The sequence below is a fragment of the Nymphaea colorata genome, chromosome 12 (assembly GCF_008831285.2).
Source record: "Nymphaea colorata isolate Beijing-Zhang1983 chromosome 12, ASM883128v2, whole genome shotgun sequence".
Classification (NCBI taxonomy): Eukaryota; Viridiplantae; Streptophyta; class Magnoliopsida; order Nymphaeales; family Nymphaeaceae; genus Nymphaea; species Nymphaea colorata.
This window is the reverse complement of record NC_045149.1, coordinates 7,324,987-7,345,327: the sequence shown is the minus strand read 5'-3', so window position 1 is coordinate 7,345,327 and position 20,341 is coordinate 7,324,987. Positions and strand designations below refer to the sequence as shown.

At 38.3% G+C, this 20,341-nt stretch overlaps 2 protein-coding genes and 2 non-coding genes across 6 annotated transcripts; 1 reads left to right on the top strand and 3 right to left on the bottom strand.

Annotated features, from left to right (window-relative positions):
- Positions 1–4,195: 4,195 nt before the first annotated feature.
- Positions 4,196–10,264, top strand: LOC116265921 (probable methyltransferase PMT21). The gene is made up of 9 exons (XM_031646920.1): positions 4,196–4,355; positions 4,483–4,663; positions 6,687–6,972; positions 7,331–7,479; positions 7,657–7,852; positions 8,024–8,234; positions 8,487–9,162; positions 9,292–9,369; positions 9,598–10,264. The coding sequence occupies exons 2-9, from the start codon at positions 4,641–4,643 to the stop codon at positions 9,809–9,811; spliced, it is 1,833 nt and encodes a 610-aa protein (XP_031502780.1). The 5' UTR covers positions 4,196–4,355; positions 4,483–4,640; the 3' UTR covers positions 9,812–10,264.
- Positions 10,265–12,007: 1,743 nt separating this feature from the next.
- TRNAY-GUA (transfer RNA tyrosine (anticodon GUA)) lies at positions 12,008–12,101 on the bottom strand. Its single transcript has 2 exons — positions 12,065–12,101; positions 12,008–12,043 (listed from the first exon to the last, which is right to left on the bottom strand). It is a non-coding gene; the product is annotated as a tRNA-Tyr (tRNA).
- An 85-nt stretch (positions 12,102–12,186) lies between these two features.
- TRNAY-GUA (transfer RNA tyrosine (anticodon GUA)) lies at positions 12,187–12,280 on the bottom strand. The gene is made up of 2 exons: positions 12,244–12,280; positions 12,187–12,222 (listed from the first exon to the last, which is right to left on the bottom strand). It is a non-coding gene; the product is annotated as a tRNA-Tyr (tRNA).
- Positions 12,281–14,076: 1,796 nt separating this feature from the next.
- Positions 14,077–18,844, bottom strand: LOC116266169 (uncharacterized protein At4g15970-like). 3 transcript variants are annotated; one of them, XM_031647277.2, is made up of 4 exons: positions 18,592–18,844; positions 16,173–16,866; positions 15,720–16,088; positions 14,077–15,045 (listed from the first exon to the last, which is right to left on the bottom strand). In XM_031647277.2, the coding sequence occupies exons 1-4, from the start codon at positions 18,621–18,623 to the stop codon at positions 14,539–14,541; spliced, it is 1,602 nt and encodes a 533-aa protein (XP_031503137.1). In that variant the 5' UTR covers positions 18,624–18,844; the 3' UTR covers positions 14,077–14,538. The 3 variants fall into 3 exon arrangements, with proteins under 3 accessions (XP_031503137.1, XP_031503136.1, XP_031503138.1); XM_031647276.2 differs by having other exon boundaries at positions 16,173–16,852; XM_031647278.2 differs by having other exon boundaries at positions 14,696–15,038; positions 16,173–16,852.
- Between the last annotated feature and the right edge of the window lie 1,497 nt (positions 18,845–20,341).

Genomic DNA, 20,341 nt, shown 5'->3' with positions numbered 1-20,341 from the left:
AGTGGCTATCAACCTACCCAGATGAGATCTGGATCTCCTCAACAGCGCCAAAAGCAAGGGTTGGAGTCACTGCGTCGGCTTTTGTCTTACTCTTGGGTCAAACGTCAAGATCCAGATCTGGATCTCACTCCCCTCTCGTTCTCCGTTTTTCTATTATTTTACTTCTTGGAACGATTCGCTTCGGTTGCAGTCACGCTCTTGTGGGTCCCGCCTTGCCCCGAACGATTCCGACGTCTTCTGTTCGAGAGAACCGGCGAGTGGGACAAACCCAAACCCTCGACGCGCTTTCCGCCAACTTACCTTTCCGTCGGGCCCTTCGTCTTCAACGCGGTCTCACCTCTCGCTAAGTCGTCCGCGGTGGGATCTCCTGTCCTGGCAGAATCTTTGCCGATACGGCGTTCCGACCCGACCCCCAGTGGATCCGTATCGACTTGCTTGCTTGCTTTTTTAAGAAATTTAATAAAAAAAATTGAAGAGCATTTTAAATTATTTAAAATGTCTTCGATCAGTTGTATTTACCTTTACTTTTATACTTTTTCAATTATTATTAGTGTGGGAGAGTAATAGAAGAGTTAAGTTCCCACCAAACCTTTCATTTTTATAGGTCAGACGTCTTGCTTGCTTTCTGTTCATTAAAGTGTCATTTTTTATGCTTACAATACAAAAAGTTGATGCCTCAAAAAATCGAAACAAAAACTGGTTGCATATTAGCCTCACCCCAATTATTTCTCTAAGCACTAGACCTAGGCATCGGGTTTGGCGGGCCTAATAATAGTCGGGCCTGTGTCGGCCCGATGCCCGAAACTCGAGCCCGAGCCCGATACCCAAGCATGGGCTTGGACTGACCCGATTAAAACAAAAAAAATACTTTTTTAAATATAAATAAAAAATTTTGAATATAAAATGCACTTTTAATAATAAATTATATATTATTATTAAATAAAATAATAAAAATTAAAAAATTAATCAGGCCCTGTTGGGCCGGCCCCATATATTATTGGATCGATCCGGGCTGGCCCAATATATTATCGGGCTAGCTTGAGCCGGTTTTTCGGGCCTGAGTCCGAGTAATATCGGAGCCGTTTATTCCTCCATCAATAGTAAACATTGTTATTATTATTATTAAAGTGGGGGTAAGTAGATAGTGCTTAATCATGCTAAAATACGGACCCAAGTAACGGGATTCTCACTTTCCTTTTAACTTTTTAACTTAGAAAGTCTTGAGTGGGACAGCACCTAACTGATTGGTTGGTTCACAGATTATGATGAAGCCAATGTCGTTAAAAATGGTACCAGTATGCAATATCGGTTTTTCTACCGGTAGAGAGTGTTGGTATCGTCCCATTTTTCTTTTATTCTATCAATTCAAATGATATTTTAAAATATCCTAAACTGATTCAAGATAGTAAAAATAAAAATCATGTATTGCCATTGTATGATATTGGCAAAGGGCCAATATGGATTTTTTTCATCTTATGGATGATGCCCATACTCGACCCGAACCCGAACGGACTAAATCCAACTATGTTGATAGCGTGTTGTTTCTTGAACGTTGAAATTGCACCTGCATGTACGGACGGGCTCCAAACTTAAATTAGGAGCAAAGAGAATTCTGTGACCTAGCAAGGCCCACGGTTCAGTAGTCAGAAGGCTTAGTACCAACTCTGCCATGTCCCTGCAATCCAAATCTGGGTTCCGAACCAGTTGTTACTTTTGGCAAGTGGGTCCATCAGTTAGGTCAGACCAAGCCCACTTATAAAGCTTCAGATTCAGTGGGCCAGGAGCCAAGTAAACCTTAGACCTCCAGCGGTTAAGTCGGCGCGTCGTCGGCAGGGTCCGGACTGGGCTGGGACCTACCTGCCTAAAATTTCCAAACCTGTTAGCCGTGGTCCCATATTTTTCATGGGTCCACATGACCGACCACACCACACCCCATTCCTTCTCTCCGCGGCTATTAATCAGCTGCAGCTCTGCCAATTCATTTATTATTGTATGGGGAGGCATGGGAAATTAGTTTTTTTTTTTCTTTCAAAAATGTTTTATAAAATGCTTGAAATGACATTTTTTTTTTAATTCTTAGTTTTGTTTACGTAATTTACAAGTTTATGTAGGAAGCACAATAGTTTGTGGACCTTTTGTATATTACAAAACCGTTTTTTTAATACATGATAGCATTAGAAAAAAAACCAATATTTCGGGTGAGTTGGGTTTTCTACCACTTAATAGAAAAGTTAATAGAAAGACGAAGTCTGCACCCAACTCCTTATTCTCCTAAGACATAAGGTCTATATAATGTGCCTTATTTTACATGTCAATACATGATGATAGCATTAAAAAAAACCCAACATTTCGGGTGAGCGAGGTTTTCTACCACTTAGTGGACACACGAAGTCTTCATCCAATTCCTTATTCTCCTAAGATATAAGGTTTACTTTCAGTGCTTTAGAGTCTTGTTTTTAGCATGCCTTATTTTACATGTCAGTGACCTCCTTTTTACGGCACAAAGTTTTGATGTTAAGGAGATTTCAAAACTGAAATCAGCCGCCTACTAACTCCTTCCCCAACCGATGCCCCATTGTCAATTGGATTCTCAATAAATCCAACCATCCCGTTCCCATTATAAGGCCATGATCCTTGAAGTTGTCTCTGATTGAATTTAAAATGCTATTTTATAAAAAAGGTAATAAATGGGTTTTGAATATGAATTTAAAATGCTATTTTGTAAAAAAGGTAATAAATGGGTTTTGAATGGTAAGGTTTTTATTGATTACAATATAGTAAAGTTGAAAATGTCGGCAAGTTTGCATAAAAATTTAAAAACCAAAGTAAAATGCAAAATATGTAAAAATGCAAAAACATGAGAACATGCATTCTTTATGTTCATTGGCATTTTTCTTTTTTGGCCTTTTTTCAAAAAACGGGTTCATTTTACCTGACTGACTTTTTGAAGTATAAAATGGGTCTTGTTTCAAAAAAAAAAAAGGAAAACACGTTTTTTGTAACAATATTTTGAATATCGGTTTCCCAATCAATATGCGTCGGCTTGTAATGGGCTGAATCGACCATGTTAAATTAAGTTATATATATATATATATATATATATATATATATATATATATATATATATATATAGAGAGAGAGAGAGAGAGAGAGAGAGAGACGTGCATCCCAACAAAGATTGGTTTTAAATCCAATCAGCATGATCATACCATATTTTTTGGAAAAAGAATCGGATGTAGAGAGAGAGAGAGAGAGACGTGCATCCCAACAAAGATTGGTTTTAAATCCAATAAGCATGATCATACCATATTTTTTGGAAAAAGAATCTGATCTTTTTAAAACGTATATCTCGGGATACAATATTTTTCTTATCAGATTACTTAACATTCACAAAAATGTTGAGTAGATTCATGAAATACTCAATAACTGTGACCAATGTTTCTTCATGTCTTTATCCTGCTAATGCTGCCATGATCAAATACAAAATAGACCATATAGTAATGTATATTGTTGATTTATCTGTTTAAGATCAGCTTTCTAACCTTGAAATTCTTCATTGACACTGAGATTCTTTTATAACTACAAACAAAGTCTGGCGTTACGATTAAACTAAACTTACCTCTAATTTTTTTATTATATTTATGAAGTAAGTCATTTGAGTAGCAGCATGGAAAACTTGGAAAGATACTTTTGAGAAAATTCGGATGCATTATTTTTCTATTAGAAAATAATAAATAAGTAAATGAATTGAAATGATCAAATGCTGCCAATATTTTATACTAATTATGGATCTTTCTTCTCACGATGCTCCAATGAATACTGTTAAATATAAAGAAAAATTATGTAAACGAGTCTCAACAACATTAGAATTGTTGAGACCTGAAATTCAGTTGGACCGAGACAAGGAACCGGGTCTGGACCATAGTGTCCGGTTCGTTGGTAGCCCTCCGAGTCAAATGGTGTCCTGGAGAACTCGGGGGAAGAAAAGATGAAGTAATGTTTGTCAATTCTGTCGGCGACAAGTAGCTTCCGAAAATGTCAGTGGTCTTTTTGTCATTTGGATTGTAACGGCTCCTGCGCATCGCTTTCCCTCGCTGCACAGGACTCATGCGACGGAGACAGAGAGAGGGGGGGAGAGATCTCGCGGTAAAAATTAAAATCCATGTGAGAGGAGGAGGAAGAGTGCGGATAAAGAGTCGCCGACAGAGTAACTGTTGAAGTCGATAAAAGGCCATCAGATGTTTAGATGGTAGCTCTGCTTCTTCCTGTAAGCCGGAGAAATCTCTCTCTCTCTCTCTCTCTCTCTCTCTCTCTCTCTTTCTTCTGAGAATTCATAGGAAAGGACATCCGGCTAGGTGGGTCTCCATTCTTTTCTGACGTTCAACTCTCTCTCTCTCTCTCTCTCTCGTTCAGTTCTTTTCGCTTGCTTGTAGCACCATGTATGGTTATCTCTCGTCTTATAAGTTGACGTTTCTTTCCCAGATTTCGTCTCTGTGAGTTTGATTTCCATTTTGGTGGCACGGTTAAAGGCAGTGCAAGTTGATGCTCTGCACAGCTGAATTCTGAGGTCCTTTTCTTCCATTCTCAGCTGACCTGTTGCTTGTCACCGGTGTTTCTGTGGACTCTGGTCATTGGAAGAGATGTCAAAGTTATCGATATCTAGGTATGCTCTGCTTTTATGTTCCTCTCGCATGTAACGGATAGGACGGATTCTGCTGTATTTATTTCAGAAATCAATTTTAAATGACAGTGAATCGTCTACTTTTCTGTTGGGAAGTTGAATTTTAAACGGTTGATTCATAATCTATCTATGATCAAGTTGTTTGAAGTGTATATCTAGACCGTTGTGTCTGTTCGCACTTTTCATTCCTTCCAAGTGACAACAATGCTTTGTTTTCTAATTACTGCTCGTGGTTTTAATTAGTTTTGTTTCCTAGCAAAAACAAATCTATGGATGGAAAGTTCTATTTGTATCAGTAAATTCACCTGTCCAATTATAGAACTCATCCTGGTTAATTCCAAAGCTCTGCTGAGTCGTTTCGGCAATTATGATCTATTCGCCGTCTTTTCTTTTTCTTTTTCTTTTTTTTTTATTTTATTTTTCTAAAGATTCAAAAGTTCTTAATATGAGAGTGTTTCAGATGTTCCGCCGGCAAGCAAAAACAAAACAATCATCTTATTCTGCATCTCTAGGATGTCTGAGGTTGTCCTCAGGATGGAAGACGTTAGCTTGATATTCTTCTCACTTCGATCTGGTTTATTATGCAGAGACTAAGTGTTTGTTCATGCTTTTTTTGCTTTTTTTCCCGTGAAGGTGAACGAGATGCCCTTCCTCATGACCGATCTATAATTTGCAATACTTCGTGGCTCCTCAAACTCATGTTTTAACTGATCTAAGATTGGAGCACCGTCTAGATTTCTGTTTCAAGTCCAATTAGTTCTGACCTGTACCTATCATGAGGAATCACCTTATTAAGTAAACGATTCACGTAAATTCACTCTTTTGAATTGAAGGATTTAATACAATTAATTTGATGATGCCACTGAATTCTAGTGACCACTTTGCAAGTCTAAATCTCAGGCTGAAAAGGTCTTCTGTTAGGCTTCTTGAGTTTCTTCAGGCAGATATGATGAAACCACTTTCTTTTTTCTCATGCTCCGTAATAGTGATGCGATCTTTTGAAACTCGCTTATTTGATTGGTTACACATTCGATCGAGTTTTTCTTTTCGCTTCTTCATTCTCATCGACCATCGTGTTAGCTATTTCTGATCTAGCTACAGTATATCGTGACTGTAAAATCTACAATCAGGTCTAAAAAGCTTTTCACATTTAGAGAAGTAGTTATCGAGTGGTTTCTGCCATTCTTGTGTTGCAAATTTCTCATGATTAGATCCTGAGAAAAGAAAAAAGGTTGTCATAGCAGCACAAAACCAATGAATAAAGATGGTCATACGTTTCTAGCTGCCACGGTAGCGAAAGGTGTTTTCTTTTTCTTTATTTTCCTCCTTGTGCTCAAGGATGTTTGTTCAAGCTTCTTCTGAAACGGGACATACATATTGAGCAATAAACCACCTAAAATTTGGTTCTCTTAATGCTCCATTAACTATGAGCATATGTGTCAATTTAACAAGACAATCATGAGCCATACTCAAGTTAATTGGAGAAAATTACTGATTTACCTGCCAAATTGGTAGTTGCAGAACACACTCGATAGTTGCTTTCTCATAACTAAACTTCTTCTTTTTCTTAATTTATCATAAAAAATGATCACCGCTTTTAACAATATGAAACAGTTTACCCAATTTTCGGTATGTGTCGGCAATTGATAGAAAACCGAGAGGTGGAAGCAAAAAAGGAGAATGCATCCGACCTGCCGGATTCGAACCAGAGACCTAAGGATTAGCTGCGTGCATGATGTCTGTTGAACAGAAACATCTGCAATTACTAGCTCTCTGATCTGATTATCAGAAGAAGAACTGGACAGCTAGATATTGTCTTTGTGATACGTCGACTTTCTTATATGTTGGTCATCCTTCAATCCATATTCCTGCATGTTCTCAACATTAAATAGTAATGAATCAAGCATTGGCTGTATCCCCACTAAAAAATGGTCTAGGTTGTTCTTATTATATTTTAGCAATTAAATTGTGTTATGTGTTGTTCTAATCCACACTTCTTGGACAGGTACTTTGTCAACGAAAAGCTGAAGGTTGAGGAACCCAAGGCAGTGCCATATTCTGATAAAAAACTCAAAACTGTTCGACTAAGTTTGCTGGTTGCATTATTGTGTGCTCTCTCGTTTTACTTTGGTGGCAAATTTTGCTCTGAGAAGCACAGATTGTTTAGTCATCTGTCTTTGGCTTCAAAACCTGCCACAGAAGTTGCACTTTCTTCTCCCCAAGTTAAAACTTCTGTCTTCCCTGAGTGTGGCATTGCATTTCAAGACTACACTCCATGCACAGATCCAACGGTAAGTAAGCTTTCTAGCAGATACGATCCACTTTCCTATTAAGCATGCAAAAAAGTAATGAATCTAGTGATGCATCTCATGGCTTGGCTGGTTTGACCTTAGATGGTGACTCCTGCAAGCTCTTAAAATGATGTAACTAGCCCAAGATTAACCCTTTTTTAGATTTTGACATCTTAATTGTCACAAGCCAAGTAATGATGCTTGAGCTGGCTTACTTGCCACATTTTGTCAACTACTATTAGGTAGAGCTGATTGAGATATGTGAAAAGCAAAGAAGATCTTTTGGTTTTCCATTACCATAAACAAGATATTCGTGTACTAGATTGACTTAGTTTATCTTTCTTTTCTTCCCTCACAGAGGTGGCGAAAGTACAATGTTCAACGACTTTTCCACATGGAAAGACACTGCCCTCCATTCTTTGAGAGAAAAGAATGCTTAATTCCCCCACCAACTGGTTATAAACCACCAATTAAATGGCCAAAGAGCAAGGACGAATGTTGGTACAGGTATTCTCTTGTTAATTTTTAGAATCTCCAATTCGGAAGCTTGTTTAACTGCATAAGACGGGAATCTGGTAGCTCTTTCTTGCTGCTATCGGCCAGCAATACATATTCTTTCAAGTTTCTTCACAGGCTTATTTGGAATACTGCGTGTGTCCTGCTCATTTTTCTCATTTATCACAGAAATGTTCCTTATGACTGGATCAACAATCAGAAATCAAATCAACACTGGTTAAGAAAAGAAGGAGAAAAGTTCATCTTTCCAGGAGGAGGTACAATGTTCCCGAATGGAGTCGGTGAGTATGTGGATCGGATGGAAACATTGATCCCCGGAATGAAGGATGGGAGCATTCGTACAGCTCTTGATACCGGTTGTGGGGTAAGTGTCAGTCGTCCCTGTATTAGAGAAAAATCTGCATGAAAACATGTCTGCAGGCAGTTGCCTCCACGGGTATTCACTTGTAAATTACAAGTTCTTCAGTCATCATACTCCTTGCCTTTGTGTTCTTCGTACATTTTCCTGGTTCAAATAGATGGCAAATATTTTCAGGTTGCTAGTTGGGGAGGTGATCTGCTAGATCGTGGAATTCTGACCATGTCTCTTGCACCAAGAGATAATCATGAAGCTCAGGTGCAGTTTGCCTTGGAACGTGGCATTCCTGCGATCTTGGGTGTTTTATCAACTCATAGACTCCCTTTCCCATCAAATTCATTTGACATGGCTCATTGCTCTAGGTGCCTTATCCCTTGGACTGAATACGGTAACATTTCTTTCCTGGAATTCCCATTTTGCATGCTTTATCAAAGCAATCTGGACTGAGGTTCAATCCTATCATAACTGTGTGAATGATTTAAGAGTAAGAAAGCAACCTTAATGATCATTGCACTTGACGACTCTTAGTGAATAGAATATGCCAACAGAAACCTGGCTCGGTCACTGGCTAAAGAGAGAGAGAGAGAGAGAGAAAAGGTTAGTCAGATCTGCATTATATTGACGAGTTATGTTTTGGCAGGTGGAATTTACCTTCTTGAGATACACCGCATACTTAGGCCAGGAGGTTTCTGGGTCCTCTCTGGCCCCCCTGTAAATTATGAAGTTCGAGCTCATGGATGGAACACAACAGTTGAATATCAGAGATCTAATTACAACGACTTGCAGAGCCTGCTAACGAACATGTGCTTTAAGCTGTACAATGAAAAGGATGACATTGCTGTGTGGCAGAAAACATCAGATAATAGCTGCTATAATAAGCTGGCTAAGCCAGATGTCTATCCACCACAGTGTGATGACAGTTTTGAGCAAGATGATGCTTGGTATGTTCCTATCAGGCCTTGTGTAGTGGTTCCAGACCAGAAATGGAAGAGAATAGGACTACAATCTCTCCCTAAATGGCCTCAACGTCTTCATGTTGCTCCTGAGCGAGTTGGTTCTACTTATGGAGGGAATAGTGGTGCATTCAAACTTGATGACTCTAACTGGACATTAAGGGTGAAACATTACAAAACTGTACTTCCAGCACTAGGCTCCGATAAAATCCGAAATGTAATGGACATGAACACAATGTACGGAGGTTTTGCTGCTGCTCTGGTTGGTTCTCCAATATGGGTCATGAATGTTGTCTCATCATATGGCACTAAGAATCTTGGTGTGGTCTATGACAGAGGATTGATTGGAGTATACCATGACTGGTAAGAGGTTCTGCCTTCAGAAACTCATGCAGATGTGTGTGTGTGTGTGTGTGTGTTTTGTGTTTGTCTGTCTCCATTTGAGAGAGAATGAGAGAGTAAACTTATGATCTCTTGTCATTCCATTTCCAGGTGTGAACCCTTCTCTACATATCCTCGAACCTATGATCTGCTGCACCTTGATGGCCTCTTTACTGCTGAAAGCCATAGGTATTGTCAAATTCTCTGTGTATGTCTATGTAATAAAAAATTTTCTTTGTTCGTGTTTTTCTCTTTTGCATTTGTGTGTGAGTCTGATCATGCTTAAACTGAGGTATAAAATACAAAGAGAAAGAAACAATCATGAATCAAGTATATTGGTGAACTACAAATTCTTTATAGTTTAAAAATTGATAGCAGCTGCAGCTCCTTGATGTGGTTCCTTGCATTTTGACTTAGGTGTGATATCAAATACGTGCTTCTTGAGATGGATCGTATCCTCAGACCAAATGGCTATGTTCTTATCCGAGAGGCCAGCCACATTGTAGAGGCAATATCTCCCATCACCAAGGCATTGAGATGGGGCTGCCAGAAGCGTGAAACTGAAAGTAGCAAAGGCAAGGAGAAACTTCTGGTCTGCCAAAAGAAGCTTTGGTACTCGAGCAAAATGTAGTCAAGGCAAGTGGAAACTTCTGGTCTGCCAAAAGAAGCTTTTCTACTCAAGCAAAATGTTGTAAAAAGGTACTGTAAGCCTTTTCTGTGGTGACTGTATCTAATATGAAGAAGACGGGAGACAGAAAGGGAGAAGGAAGAAATGAATTATTCGTTCAAATCAAGATCCTTGGAGGAACGCAAGTTCTTACCAAGGGCTTCAGATGCATCAATTCATCAGCCTCCAGCAATATGATTCATAAATATCTCCATCATAAATCAACATGGTGGCTTAATTCTTTTCATCCTCAGCCTGATCTTTGTATTCATTAAGTTGCCAATGGAGATACAATCTCAAACGCCAACAATGATTCTACTTAATTTAATATTGGTAATTAGCCTTTAGCCAACAGTTTTTTGTTTCAATATGATGTACTTTTAAAATGAATATATTAATGAAGTCTTATTATGTCAATCGAGATTGTAAGATCCAACCCTAAGAATATCATTCCCTGAGATGCATGTCGGTCACATTTAAGTGCAAAATGTTTGATAAATTCTCTGTGTTGAAAATTCTTGTCCGAGAATCGTATTCATGACTTGCATTTTCTCATTTGGCTGTAACTTGAGAAATTTCCTGTTAAATGTGTCTGCAAGCACACTGGATCTTTAGAAAATCCAGATTCATGGTCAAAATGTGCATGGAGTTTGATTAGTTCTCCCATGGAACATGAGAACCAACGTCACAGAGAAAGTGACTTGCCAAACAGAATGAATTCCGAGAGAATCTTGCAAATGAGCCACAGGGGTGCACTAAAAATTTGGTGTTTGATTTGAACGCAATCATAACTTGGCATCCCTTGAAATAAATCTTGGATTAGATCAATCTGTCTCACATGATCCAAACCCAACCATTATGTGTGTAACATTTGAATGTTGAAGGTGTTAGGGAAAAAAATTATACACGAAATACATAATTACATAATTCATCCTGAAAGTTTAGTCTTGTATCTAAAATTATAAAGAATCTTAAATAACTCATAAAAAGAGTTGTTAAGTATTTGGTTGTCCTGGTTTTTAATCTTCTGGGGACAAGAACAGGCACGGGTTGGAGCCAAGGGCCTAGACCCCTCCTAACATATATATATATATATATATATATATATATATGTGTGTGTATGTGTGTGTGCAAATTTGAAAAAAATCATTTATCTTATATTAAAATTTTGAAAAAAATTTGGCCCCTATTCAAATTTTGAAACTTTAATTTGGCTCCACTCATGAAAAAATCATGACTTCGCCCCTGATATAACATAGATGAATGAAGCCAATGGTTTTACTCAGCCAAATTGCACACCCTTGATGGACATAGGCGCCAGAAGCATTCATAAGCGCAAGGACCAAACCTCAATTAAAAAAAAACAAAAAAAACAAAACAAAAACAAAATTGCACTCTTACCGCTCCCATCATGCGATATATATACATACATGTGCAATACTTACAGGTACCATCAAAATTGGTAACTTGTGTTATTATACATAAAGCACGATTAATGAAATTTAATTCATTTAGTCTCTCATTTCTCTATTATGAATGCATGTTTATGAAAATTTGAGACATTTATTCTCCACTAATTTGTCTATTGCGAAAATACGATGGGACAGTTTAGGTTGGACTTTTACTTATTACCAACACTATTGACCCAAACAATTTTAAGTTGATATAGCATGCTATCGAAACTACTGACGCACAGTGGCTTTAAGTCTACACTGTCGGTTCATAAGGTGTTGTCATACAAACACTATGTAACAAAATGATAGACTTAGTGCACAACCAACAAACACTGATAGAGAGAATCATCCTTGCATTATCAAATATGACCACATAAATACTTTGTAACAAAATGAGTGAGCTCCAATGCACAACCAACGAACACAGATCGAGAGAAACATCATTACATTGTTTAATGCATTGCATTCTTTATTAAGTATTGACTATGAAATTACCCTTTGTTATTTGATCAAGGTGTTACCTGTTGGTGAGTCAGAAAATCAAAGTTACAGGCGGATTTTGGAAATTGTTAGGCACATAAAAGGATTTTAATCCAATTTATACAAGTTCATGAAGATGCTAATGTTATCGTTGAAAAGATAATGAGATGATTTGCAAGTATTTGGCCTCGAAAGGGTTTTTCGGAAGAAAAAAAAAAAGCAATTTTCCGACCTGCCGGATTCGAACCAGCGACCTAAGGATTAGCTGACGAGCTATAGCCCACTACAGTCCTCCGCTCTACCAACTGAGCTAAGGTCGGTTGCCGATTGATCCCAACCATTTAGATTTGAAAAACTTGTTCTTTTTTCCAAAAATGAGAGGTGGAAGCAAAAAAGAAAAATAGATCCGACCTGCCGGATTCGAACCAGCGACCTAAGGATTAGCTGACGAGTTATTTCCCACTACAGTCCTCCGCTCTACCAACTGAGCTAAGGTCGGGTTGTGATCGGGTTTAACATATTTTGTTTTAATCCTCGTTACACAGCCCCTGGACTAATCAGTAGGCAGAGACGCAGAGATGTCGCGAGATCTTTAATCCTTTTCGATCCAGAAATTGCCAATTGGGTTCGGCCAGTGAAGAGCATTGGCAAAGCACAAGATTCTTGCTGTTGATCTCATCTCATCGTAGCGTGTGCCTGTGAAATATATATATTTGAGCGGCAGCCCAGGATGGAGGTCCCTTCACCCTTGGATCTGATAGGAAATCTTTGTTGCTTTTATGTTTTCAATTTGACTGTGCATGCCCTGGTGAGAAATAAATAGCAAGAAGTAACACGTGAAGACGTATCTGAGAGGTAATCATTTTGAAATTCTTACGTTAGCATAGCTGATGGGATCGAGCCTTGGGCTGTGGTCAGCTCAACTCTACTTTATTCATTATTCACTTTATTCGAGTCAAAGTCAAGCTATACAAGTTCCGCTCGAGCTCTACTTGATTGATCGACTGATTCTAGGCTCCAGCTTGACTCGTTTAAGTTTATTTATCAACTTTCTTTTTTTACTTAACTATCTTTCATTCGTTTTAAGTTTAAAAACTAAAAAAAAAAAAAAAAAAAGACCTTGATTAAATGAGAATACTCGAATTTAATCAAGTCAAGTTCATCTACGGCACATTGATAAGCTCGAGTTTTCAGTTAAACTTGAACTTAACTCGTTTACAATTCAAGCTTAACCAAGCAAGTTCAGTTGAGCTTGGCGTGTATAACCCTAACCAAGGTTGTGAAAAGTCAATTTCTTGGAAAAGCCCAAAAAAGGAATAATGTTTTGGAAGACCGGTGTTTTGTCTTGGTACAGGGGTTATAATAATTTTACGCAAGTACCTTTCACTTTGTCTGTTGCTTCACGAGAAAAAACCAGTACCTGCTGCTTGGACCCAATCAATCTCAGTGGATCGTATCTCGGCTTGGACCTAATCCTAAACTACAGAAACGAATTTGAATCTTAATAGCAAGGGAATGCGGAACCCAACCTTTACGTATGATCTGGTTGGTTTTTTATTGAGTATCAAATTCGGATTCGGATTCAGTTACAAAACTGAATTACTGAGCTTGAATGGGAATCTAATCACTGGTAAAATTATAATTTCTTCTCAGTTCAGCCTAAATGGAAATGGATTCGGGTGGATAACTAGATGAACCCAACGCCATTGACAACATGTTATTAGGCTGGGAACCACATGTATTCACCTGCAAGTCTTGCAGACTACACAACGGCACTTTTTTTTTTTTTTTTGCCATCATATCATACACAAAAATAGTGAAGGACATCCAATTCTCTCCTATTTCCTTCAAAAAAAAAAAAGTGCTCTTTGGTACTCTACAAAAATATGGGGAGAAAGAGCCAATTCTAACAGGCAGTGGCCTACGTACCTGCCTGAATCCATATTGGAAGAGTTGGCGGTACGATCTTTCCAAGACTCTACGTGGTATGTTCTTTCTTTCAGATAGAGAAAGAATAAACCTGAAAATTCTTTTCTCTCTGCATATGGCTTTGAAGATCACTACCTTCTATAGTATGACAAATTTCAAATTCAGCTAACATTACACACATGTATCTACACATATAAAATTACTTCATAATATGAAAGAACATAATATCCAACTTAAACTAATCAGTTTAGGACCTGGCCATGGATTTCACTGTTGAAGGCAGACAAAAATCTGTGATTTCTTCTTTTATCCATGCTCCGCCACACGCTTGACAAAAGTCTGTGCTCTCAAGTCTCAAGGACGAGAGGGCGGAACTTTTGTCCACGGAAAATAGTCGGAGCTCAGAGCTCCGACTTTTGTCCGTGGATAGAAAACCTTACCGTTACGGCATCTCATTTTTTTGTCCAGCAAAAAAAAACATCACCGCACCACTTCACTGCGACATCCGCATCAATTGCGGCATCGGCAGCAGTTTCATCTCTCTCTCTCTACATCGGCACTTAATTTCTTGTTTGATTGTAACTGGAGAAATTATAAAACATTTTGCCTGTTCATGCCTTTTTTCTTTTCTGTGTGTGTGATCATGCTTACATTGAAGTATAAAACATGAGGGACAAAGAAAGAATCGTGAATCAAGTATATCTGCAGCATCTTGATGGTGCCCATAGCCAGTCTCCCACCATCCAAAAAGAGCAGATCATACAGCTTATGCTATCTGCATCGAAGCAAGGAAGGAGATTATTCTTGCCTGCAGTCTGACAATGTAGCCTAGTGCTGGAACCATGAAAGGGGGCATGCTTTTGGAGGTGACCATTTTGCTCTGCGAGCTTTGCCGTGTTGTGACAAGGATGTGTTCTTGCTTGCTATGAACTCATTTAATGCAGTTCTAAGATCTGTAAGCTTTGCCTTTAGTCCCTTGCAGCAATTAGCGTGCATTGTGTAGGTATCATCTATGTATTGGCTCCTCTGGCAGAAACCGCCGAAATGCTTTGAGTCCAGAAAGAGAAACTTCATGTTCCGCTTCCTAAAGCTGCTTCGGAACTTCAACAAGTTGATTACATCTTGTTCATTTTGACCTGGAAACAGCCATCTTGATTTATACCAATAGTCATAGAAACTGATTGTCTTGTTGTTTGATCGAACAAATTTGAAGCCACAGTTTGGACTATTGCGGATGTCCTCAGCTCTCCCATTGAAACCATCCGAAGCAATCTGGATGTCAGCATCTTGTGAGAGAATAGGGAAGGGATTCCGGAGCCACATGATATCTGTGTCCTGCATGGAAAGTTAAGTTTAATGCAATAGGACTGAGGTTCTTAATTGCTCTTCAAGGTAATTAAACCAGGGTGAGTCTGTCAAAAGCTGTGCATAGGAAGACAAAAGTAGTTAAGAAAGATCACTAACAAGTAAAAGACTTTGTTGGGAAAAGTTACAGATGCCATCAGGTTAGAAGACAGCTTCGTCTGATTAGAAGGATAGTGCACTGACAAAAGTGCCTTCTTCTATCAATTCTAATGTTGTAGTCCTCACTTCAACTGGGCATACCCACTATTTAGTGAAACAAGTCTGTGTTCCCATGTTTTGGCTCCTGGATTTCCAAGCGTCAAAAAGAAAATAAAGCCAGAACAGAAGCAATCAGATATCATGTGGCTCCGGAGCTGTATGATATCTGGGAGTCCCAAACTCATCTTTATTTTAGATCTTGTCATGAGAAATCCAACAGGCCCTTGGTCAAATAAATTGCAGAGGAGAAACAACTACTAAATCATGATCAAGAGTTATGGAGTTAGGGAACATTTGATGTGTCCTGTCCCCCAGATCAGAGCATGATATCTGCATTTGGCAAGTTGTTTAATGCCAACAAGTTGCCAGTAGAGCTGACGTAAAAAGCTTATTACAGGCAACTTCTAGAACAGATTAATGGAGACATAAATCAAGCAATTACTTACAGTGAAGACAAAGCTATATCCTCGCTTTAGTATGTCACCTAGGAAACCAAGCCTTCTCCACATCATTCTTAGATAATCTTGTGTCATGTACTTCTTCTCGGCAGAGAAATCAACCCCTTGTGTTCTCAGGATATAACAATGTGGATGGATCTTTATACAGTGATCGTAAGCCTTTGCATCTACAGAGACAATGAGAAGATGACGTAATAACTCCTTTGTGCCTTCACCTATGTGAAAACTCTCCAAGAAGAGGTCAATCATAGACCCATTTCCTGACCATGCACTATTCAGGGAAATGATGATCACAGTCTTATTTTCATCTGCAGTGCTGGCTAGAACTTTGTCTAGTTCATCTCTGACAGGTGCTTCCTTCACAATGAAAAGCTAGTTAAAAGACAAAAAAAGAATAAAGGAATATGCATTATAAGGTAAAGCCTTGAACGTGATACATACTTCATTTACTTTCTTGAATGAAAAGTCTTTGGAATCCTTTGGATAGGTCCGTTCAGAAGAATTCTGCACCTCTTGTGAAGGAAGATATAGCTGCTTTGGACCAGTACTATTTGTATTTGGAAGTGGAGGCTTCTGTTCTTCAACAAGAGAAGAAATAACTGAATTAACAGAACCATTACCATCAACTAGTTTTGGTGCCTCCTGAGGTGAAGGAAGGAATGGAGGTGCCAAACCATTAGAGTGTCTAGATAGAGGCTCGTTTTCTAGTGGAGAAGTTAGATGCAGTTTTGATGATTTGCTCATTTGAGGAACCTGGACATCACCAGGTGACTTTTCAAATTCATGATTATCAGATAAGCCCTTCAATAGACCTACTGATGGGCCATGTACAGCAGATCCTTGTTCAGCAAAATTTGGTGCAGTGACATCAGGTAGTTTATCTAAAATCAACTGCTTCTTAGTCCAAGAAGCAGAAATGTCGGTATGAAAAGTAGCATTCTTCAAATTTGGTAGGAGAGAAATGGAGATTGAGGACATCCCGTTAAACCCATAAGTGTTTCTGCTTACAGCATAGGTGACAGCTAGAATCACAGCTGATATCCAGAGAAGAATAAGTGTACATCTTGTTGTATATTTCTGCCCAGTAGTTGGAAGCTTCATAATTGTCTGCTTGTGTAGAACTGTATTTAGGAAACTAACAAGGCACAGTCAACAAAATTTCAAGTCCAATATGAAAACATGCAGTTTAGAGGAATGGATTGTAACAGAGCACAACAAAAATAACTGCAGTAATTTCAAGTGAGTGGCGTGAGGGGAAGTGTCCTCAAAAGGCTGCATGAAGTCTCTAACAAAGTGCATATGGAATTTCAAAGGAAACACCAAGGATTACATTGTGCATGAATATTAACATGATCCAAAATGAAATTGCACAGTTGCACAAAAACAACCGTATAGCAAGAAGAGAACGAATAGATCCAGAAATAATTCGTAAGGCAACCTGTTGAAGGAGAGGAAATATAAGGACTAATTGAATACTGGTGAAACCAAGTTAAGTTCTTAAATTTCAATTTCTCAACAATAAGCTGAGAATACTAACTGCTACAAGGACTGCCCCAAAATTACGTCCACATTTCCTGTTAAAATGACTCTGAAAACATGGACTCATAGGATGAAGATGAAGCAGGAATCCAGAGATAGAGCCAAAAACCCTTTTTAAAGGTTAGGCGAGCAGACTGATAAAGGTATCTAATTTGCTTTTTGAAACTCCCAACGACAGGTCAAAACGAAGCGACCTAGTAAAAACTCCTAGAATTTCAGGGCATTTAGTCTACTTCATAATTAAAAAATGGAAGTGGCTTACAATATGAAATAAAATGCATAAATAACAAATCGAATATTGTTGAACTTCTCGTGAAAAAAGAGATAAAAAGAATGGGAAATTAAAGGAAGGAACTCAAAGATCTATCAGTGCAAAACACCCCCATTTATCCGGATATTTCCTCCGCTTTTCATTCAAAGAATTCAGCAAAAGTAATTCATTACAATGCAGCGTGTCGTATATGATTTAGGAGTCCGTAACCAGTGAATACGCAAAATGAAACTGTCAACAGGAAGATATCTCAATATATGTATATACATATATATCTTAAAGGACCAGACCCGGCAAGAAAATAAGGAAAATCAAACTAAAATCCCCAGGTTTTTGTTTCCATTTCTTCACATGCCCAGATATTATAAGCAGGAAGATATTGTTACTATCTGCATTTACACATTACAATGGATGGGCTAAAGAAGGAATGAGATTTCAGCTATTGTTAACATCTATGTTGCTTTTTCCAACTACGCGTTAAGCCAAAAATGATCACTGTAAAATGAAAAAGCGGAACAAGCAGAGGACGACTCTAAAAAAGGAAGCACGCTAATGAAGGAGTTCAACGATGACAGATTCCACAAGCATGTCGGAAAATGAGGATCGTTTCGAAAAGCAGATGCTTCAGAAACTGAAGGACTAGAGTGGGGGATCAAATATATAGAGCTTGTGGACCTGCATTTAAACAAAAACTCTTTAAATGGCACGCAAGGGTTTTGAACAACGATAACCATCAGACGAAAAAGCGAGAAGGCAAAAACCAGCAAAACAGAGCACAAAGAAGAAACTCATTTAGCAAATAACACGTCAAATCACCAGGAACTCGGCACTCGCAGGCGCTCACGTGTTTCCCGACAGAAGAACCACGCAATGAACGATCATGCTCTTTCTCCTGAACATATCTGTCATCTCTCTCTCTCTCTCTCTCTCTCTCTCACACACACACACAGAGAGAAGCGAAGTCCACCAATGAGAGATGAAGTTGCACACAAGACTACTAGATATCATCAACGTTAGAGTGTGCTCTGCAGAGATCAAATCACGAAGTACCTCGTGGACGAGCGAGCGGCGAAGGGACACATAAGCAGTTTGCGAATCCTTCAGAGCACCAGCCTATTTCCGTCATTTCCGAGCAACAGAACGAACAGAAGCCACCGGAGAGAAGATCCAAAGCGGTTCCATGTTTCCTTGACCGTCGTGGCCGCAGGACGAAACGGTTCAATCCAATAGTCCGCCGCCTTCTCAGGCGCAGATAGTGAGAGAGTAGTAGTCCGTCTTCTGAGGCTGAGAGAGAGAGAGAGGACAGGACAGAGGGAGTGAGAGAGCAGAGTGAAACAAAACATTGCGCGTCCGTCATCCTTTATAAATAACCGCCGGCGGGAGCCGACGGCTGATCGCATGACTTTACTCAAATGCTCCCGTGGAAATAGTGGGTTCGGATTCGGTTTAGTATCTAAAAGTGGTATTGGGATCCAATTTGGATTGTGAGTTTAAACGTAGACTAAAGCATGGTAAAATTTTCGTTTATTCATATTTGGATCCTAATTTCAAATATGAATTTGTAAACACTTCAAAGTAGCTGGGTTAACTGATGAGACAGGCGAGTTTGATTTTCTGGACCGTAAATAGGAGGATCGCGACACTCTAATTGACAGGTGTTCATGATGCAGTGCATAATCCAAAAAACAAAAGAAATGATGGGACATTAGGTTTTTTATGGTGAATTGTTTAGCTCCTGCTCACATGAAATATGAATATGTAAACATCATTCCTATAAGTACATACTTTTCATAAGAAAAATAAAAAGATCATCATAAGATATAGAAATGAAATCAAAGAATCAATCGTTGGGAAAATGCTAAACTTATGAAGTTTGTAAGTTTAAGAGATTGCAGAAAGGGTACAGCATTGGATTACATTTTCAAGTCGTTTTCATTTCCTAATATTCACTAATATGAAGGTGGAGAGAATACTAATAAAAAAGAAAAGCAATATACACAGTAAAATCAGTCTGCAAATGAGGAAAAGTCTATGTTGTCTGATACTAAATAATTGTCTAAGTCATTAAAATTTAAAAATTTGTCACTAAAATGAATATAAAGAATCGCTAACACTACAATAAAGTTAACCATAAGCACCATAAACCATTACTAATGTCAATATATCGATTTTGTTAGTGATAAATTAAAAAAAAACATCTGACAACATTAAGAATCTTGCAAGGCTAAATCATCTTGAAAATTGGATTGAATTTTTCAAGTCACTCAATTTGTTAAGGTTAACTAACTAAAAGTGGGAAGAATAGTTACAAAAACGGAATAGAAACAGAGTAGAAAGAGAGAGAGAGAGAGTATGAAAAGAGTTGAAATTTGAGAATGGAATTGGTTGGTTGGCAAAAAGATTCATTGATCTGCTTGTTAATAAATCGATTAAACACCGTATCTAAAAAAAAAAATCAAAGAAGAAAGAAAAGAAAATAGTTTAGAGTGAACAAGTTAGAAAATCTGTAAACTCAGGAAGTATATAATATATATATATATATATATATATATATTAAACCAACAGCCAAGCGGCGCTTGGATTTTCGAAAGTATTCAACAGAAAGCAGCAGAAAACAACGTCCGGATCAAATAATTGAACTTGGCGATGGGTCAAACTACTTTTGTTTATGGGCACGATATTTAAGGTAATTGTTACTGTGGGCAAAACTTTTCTAGAAAATCTCAAAATAGGGCTTAGCATCTTTATCGTTAGGAACTTATTTATATATATATTAGTTGAAAAAAAAACAAAGAAAAAA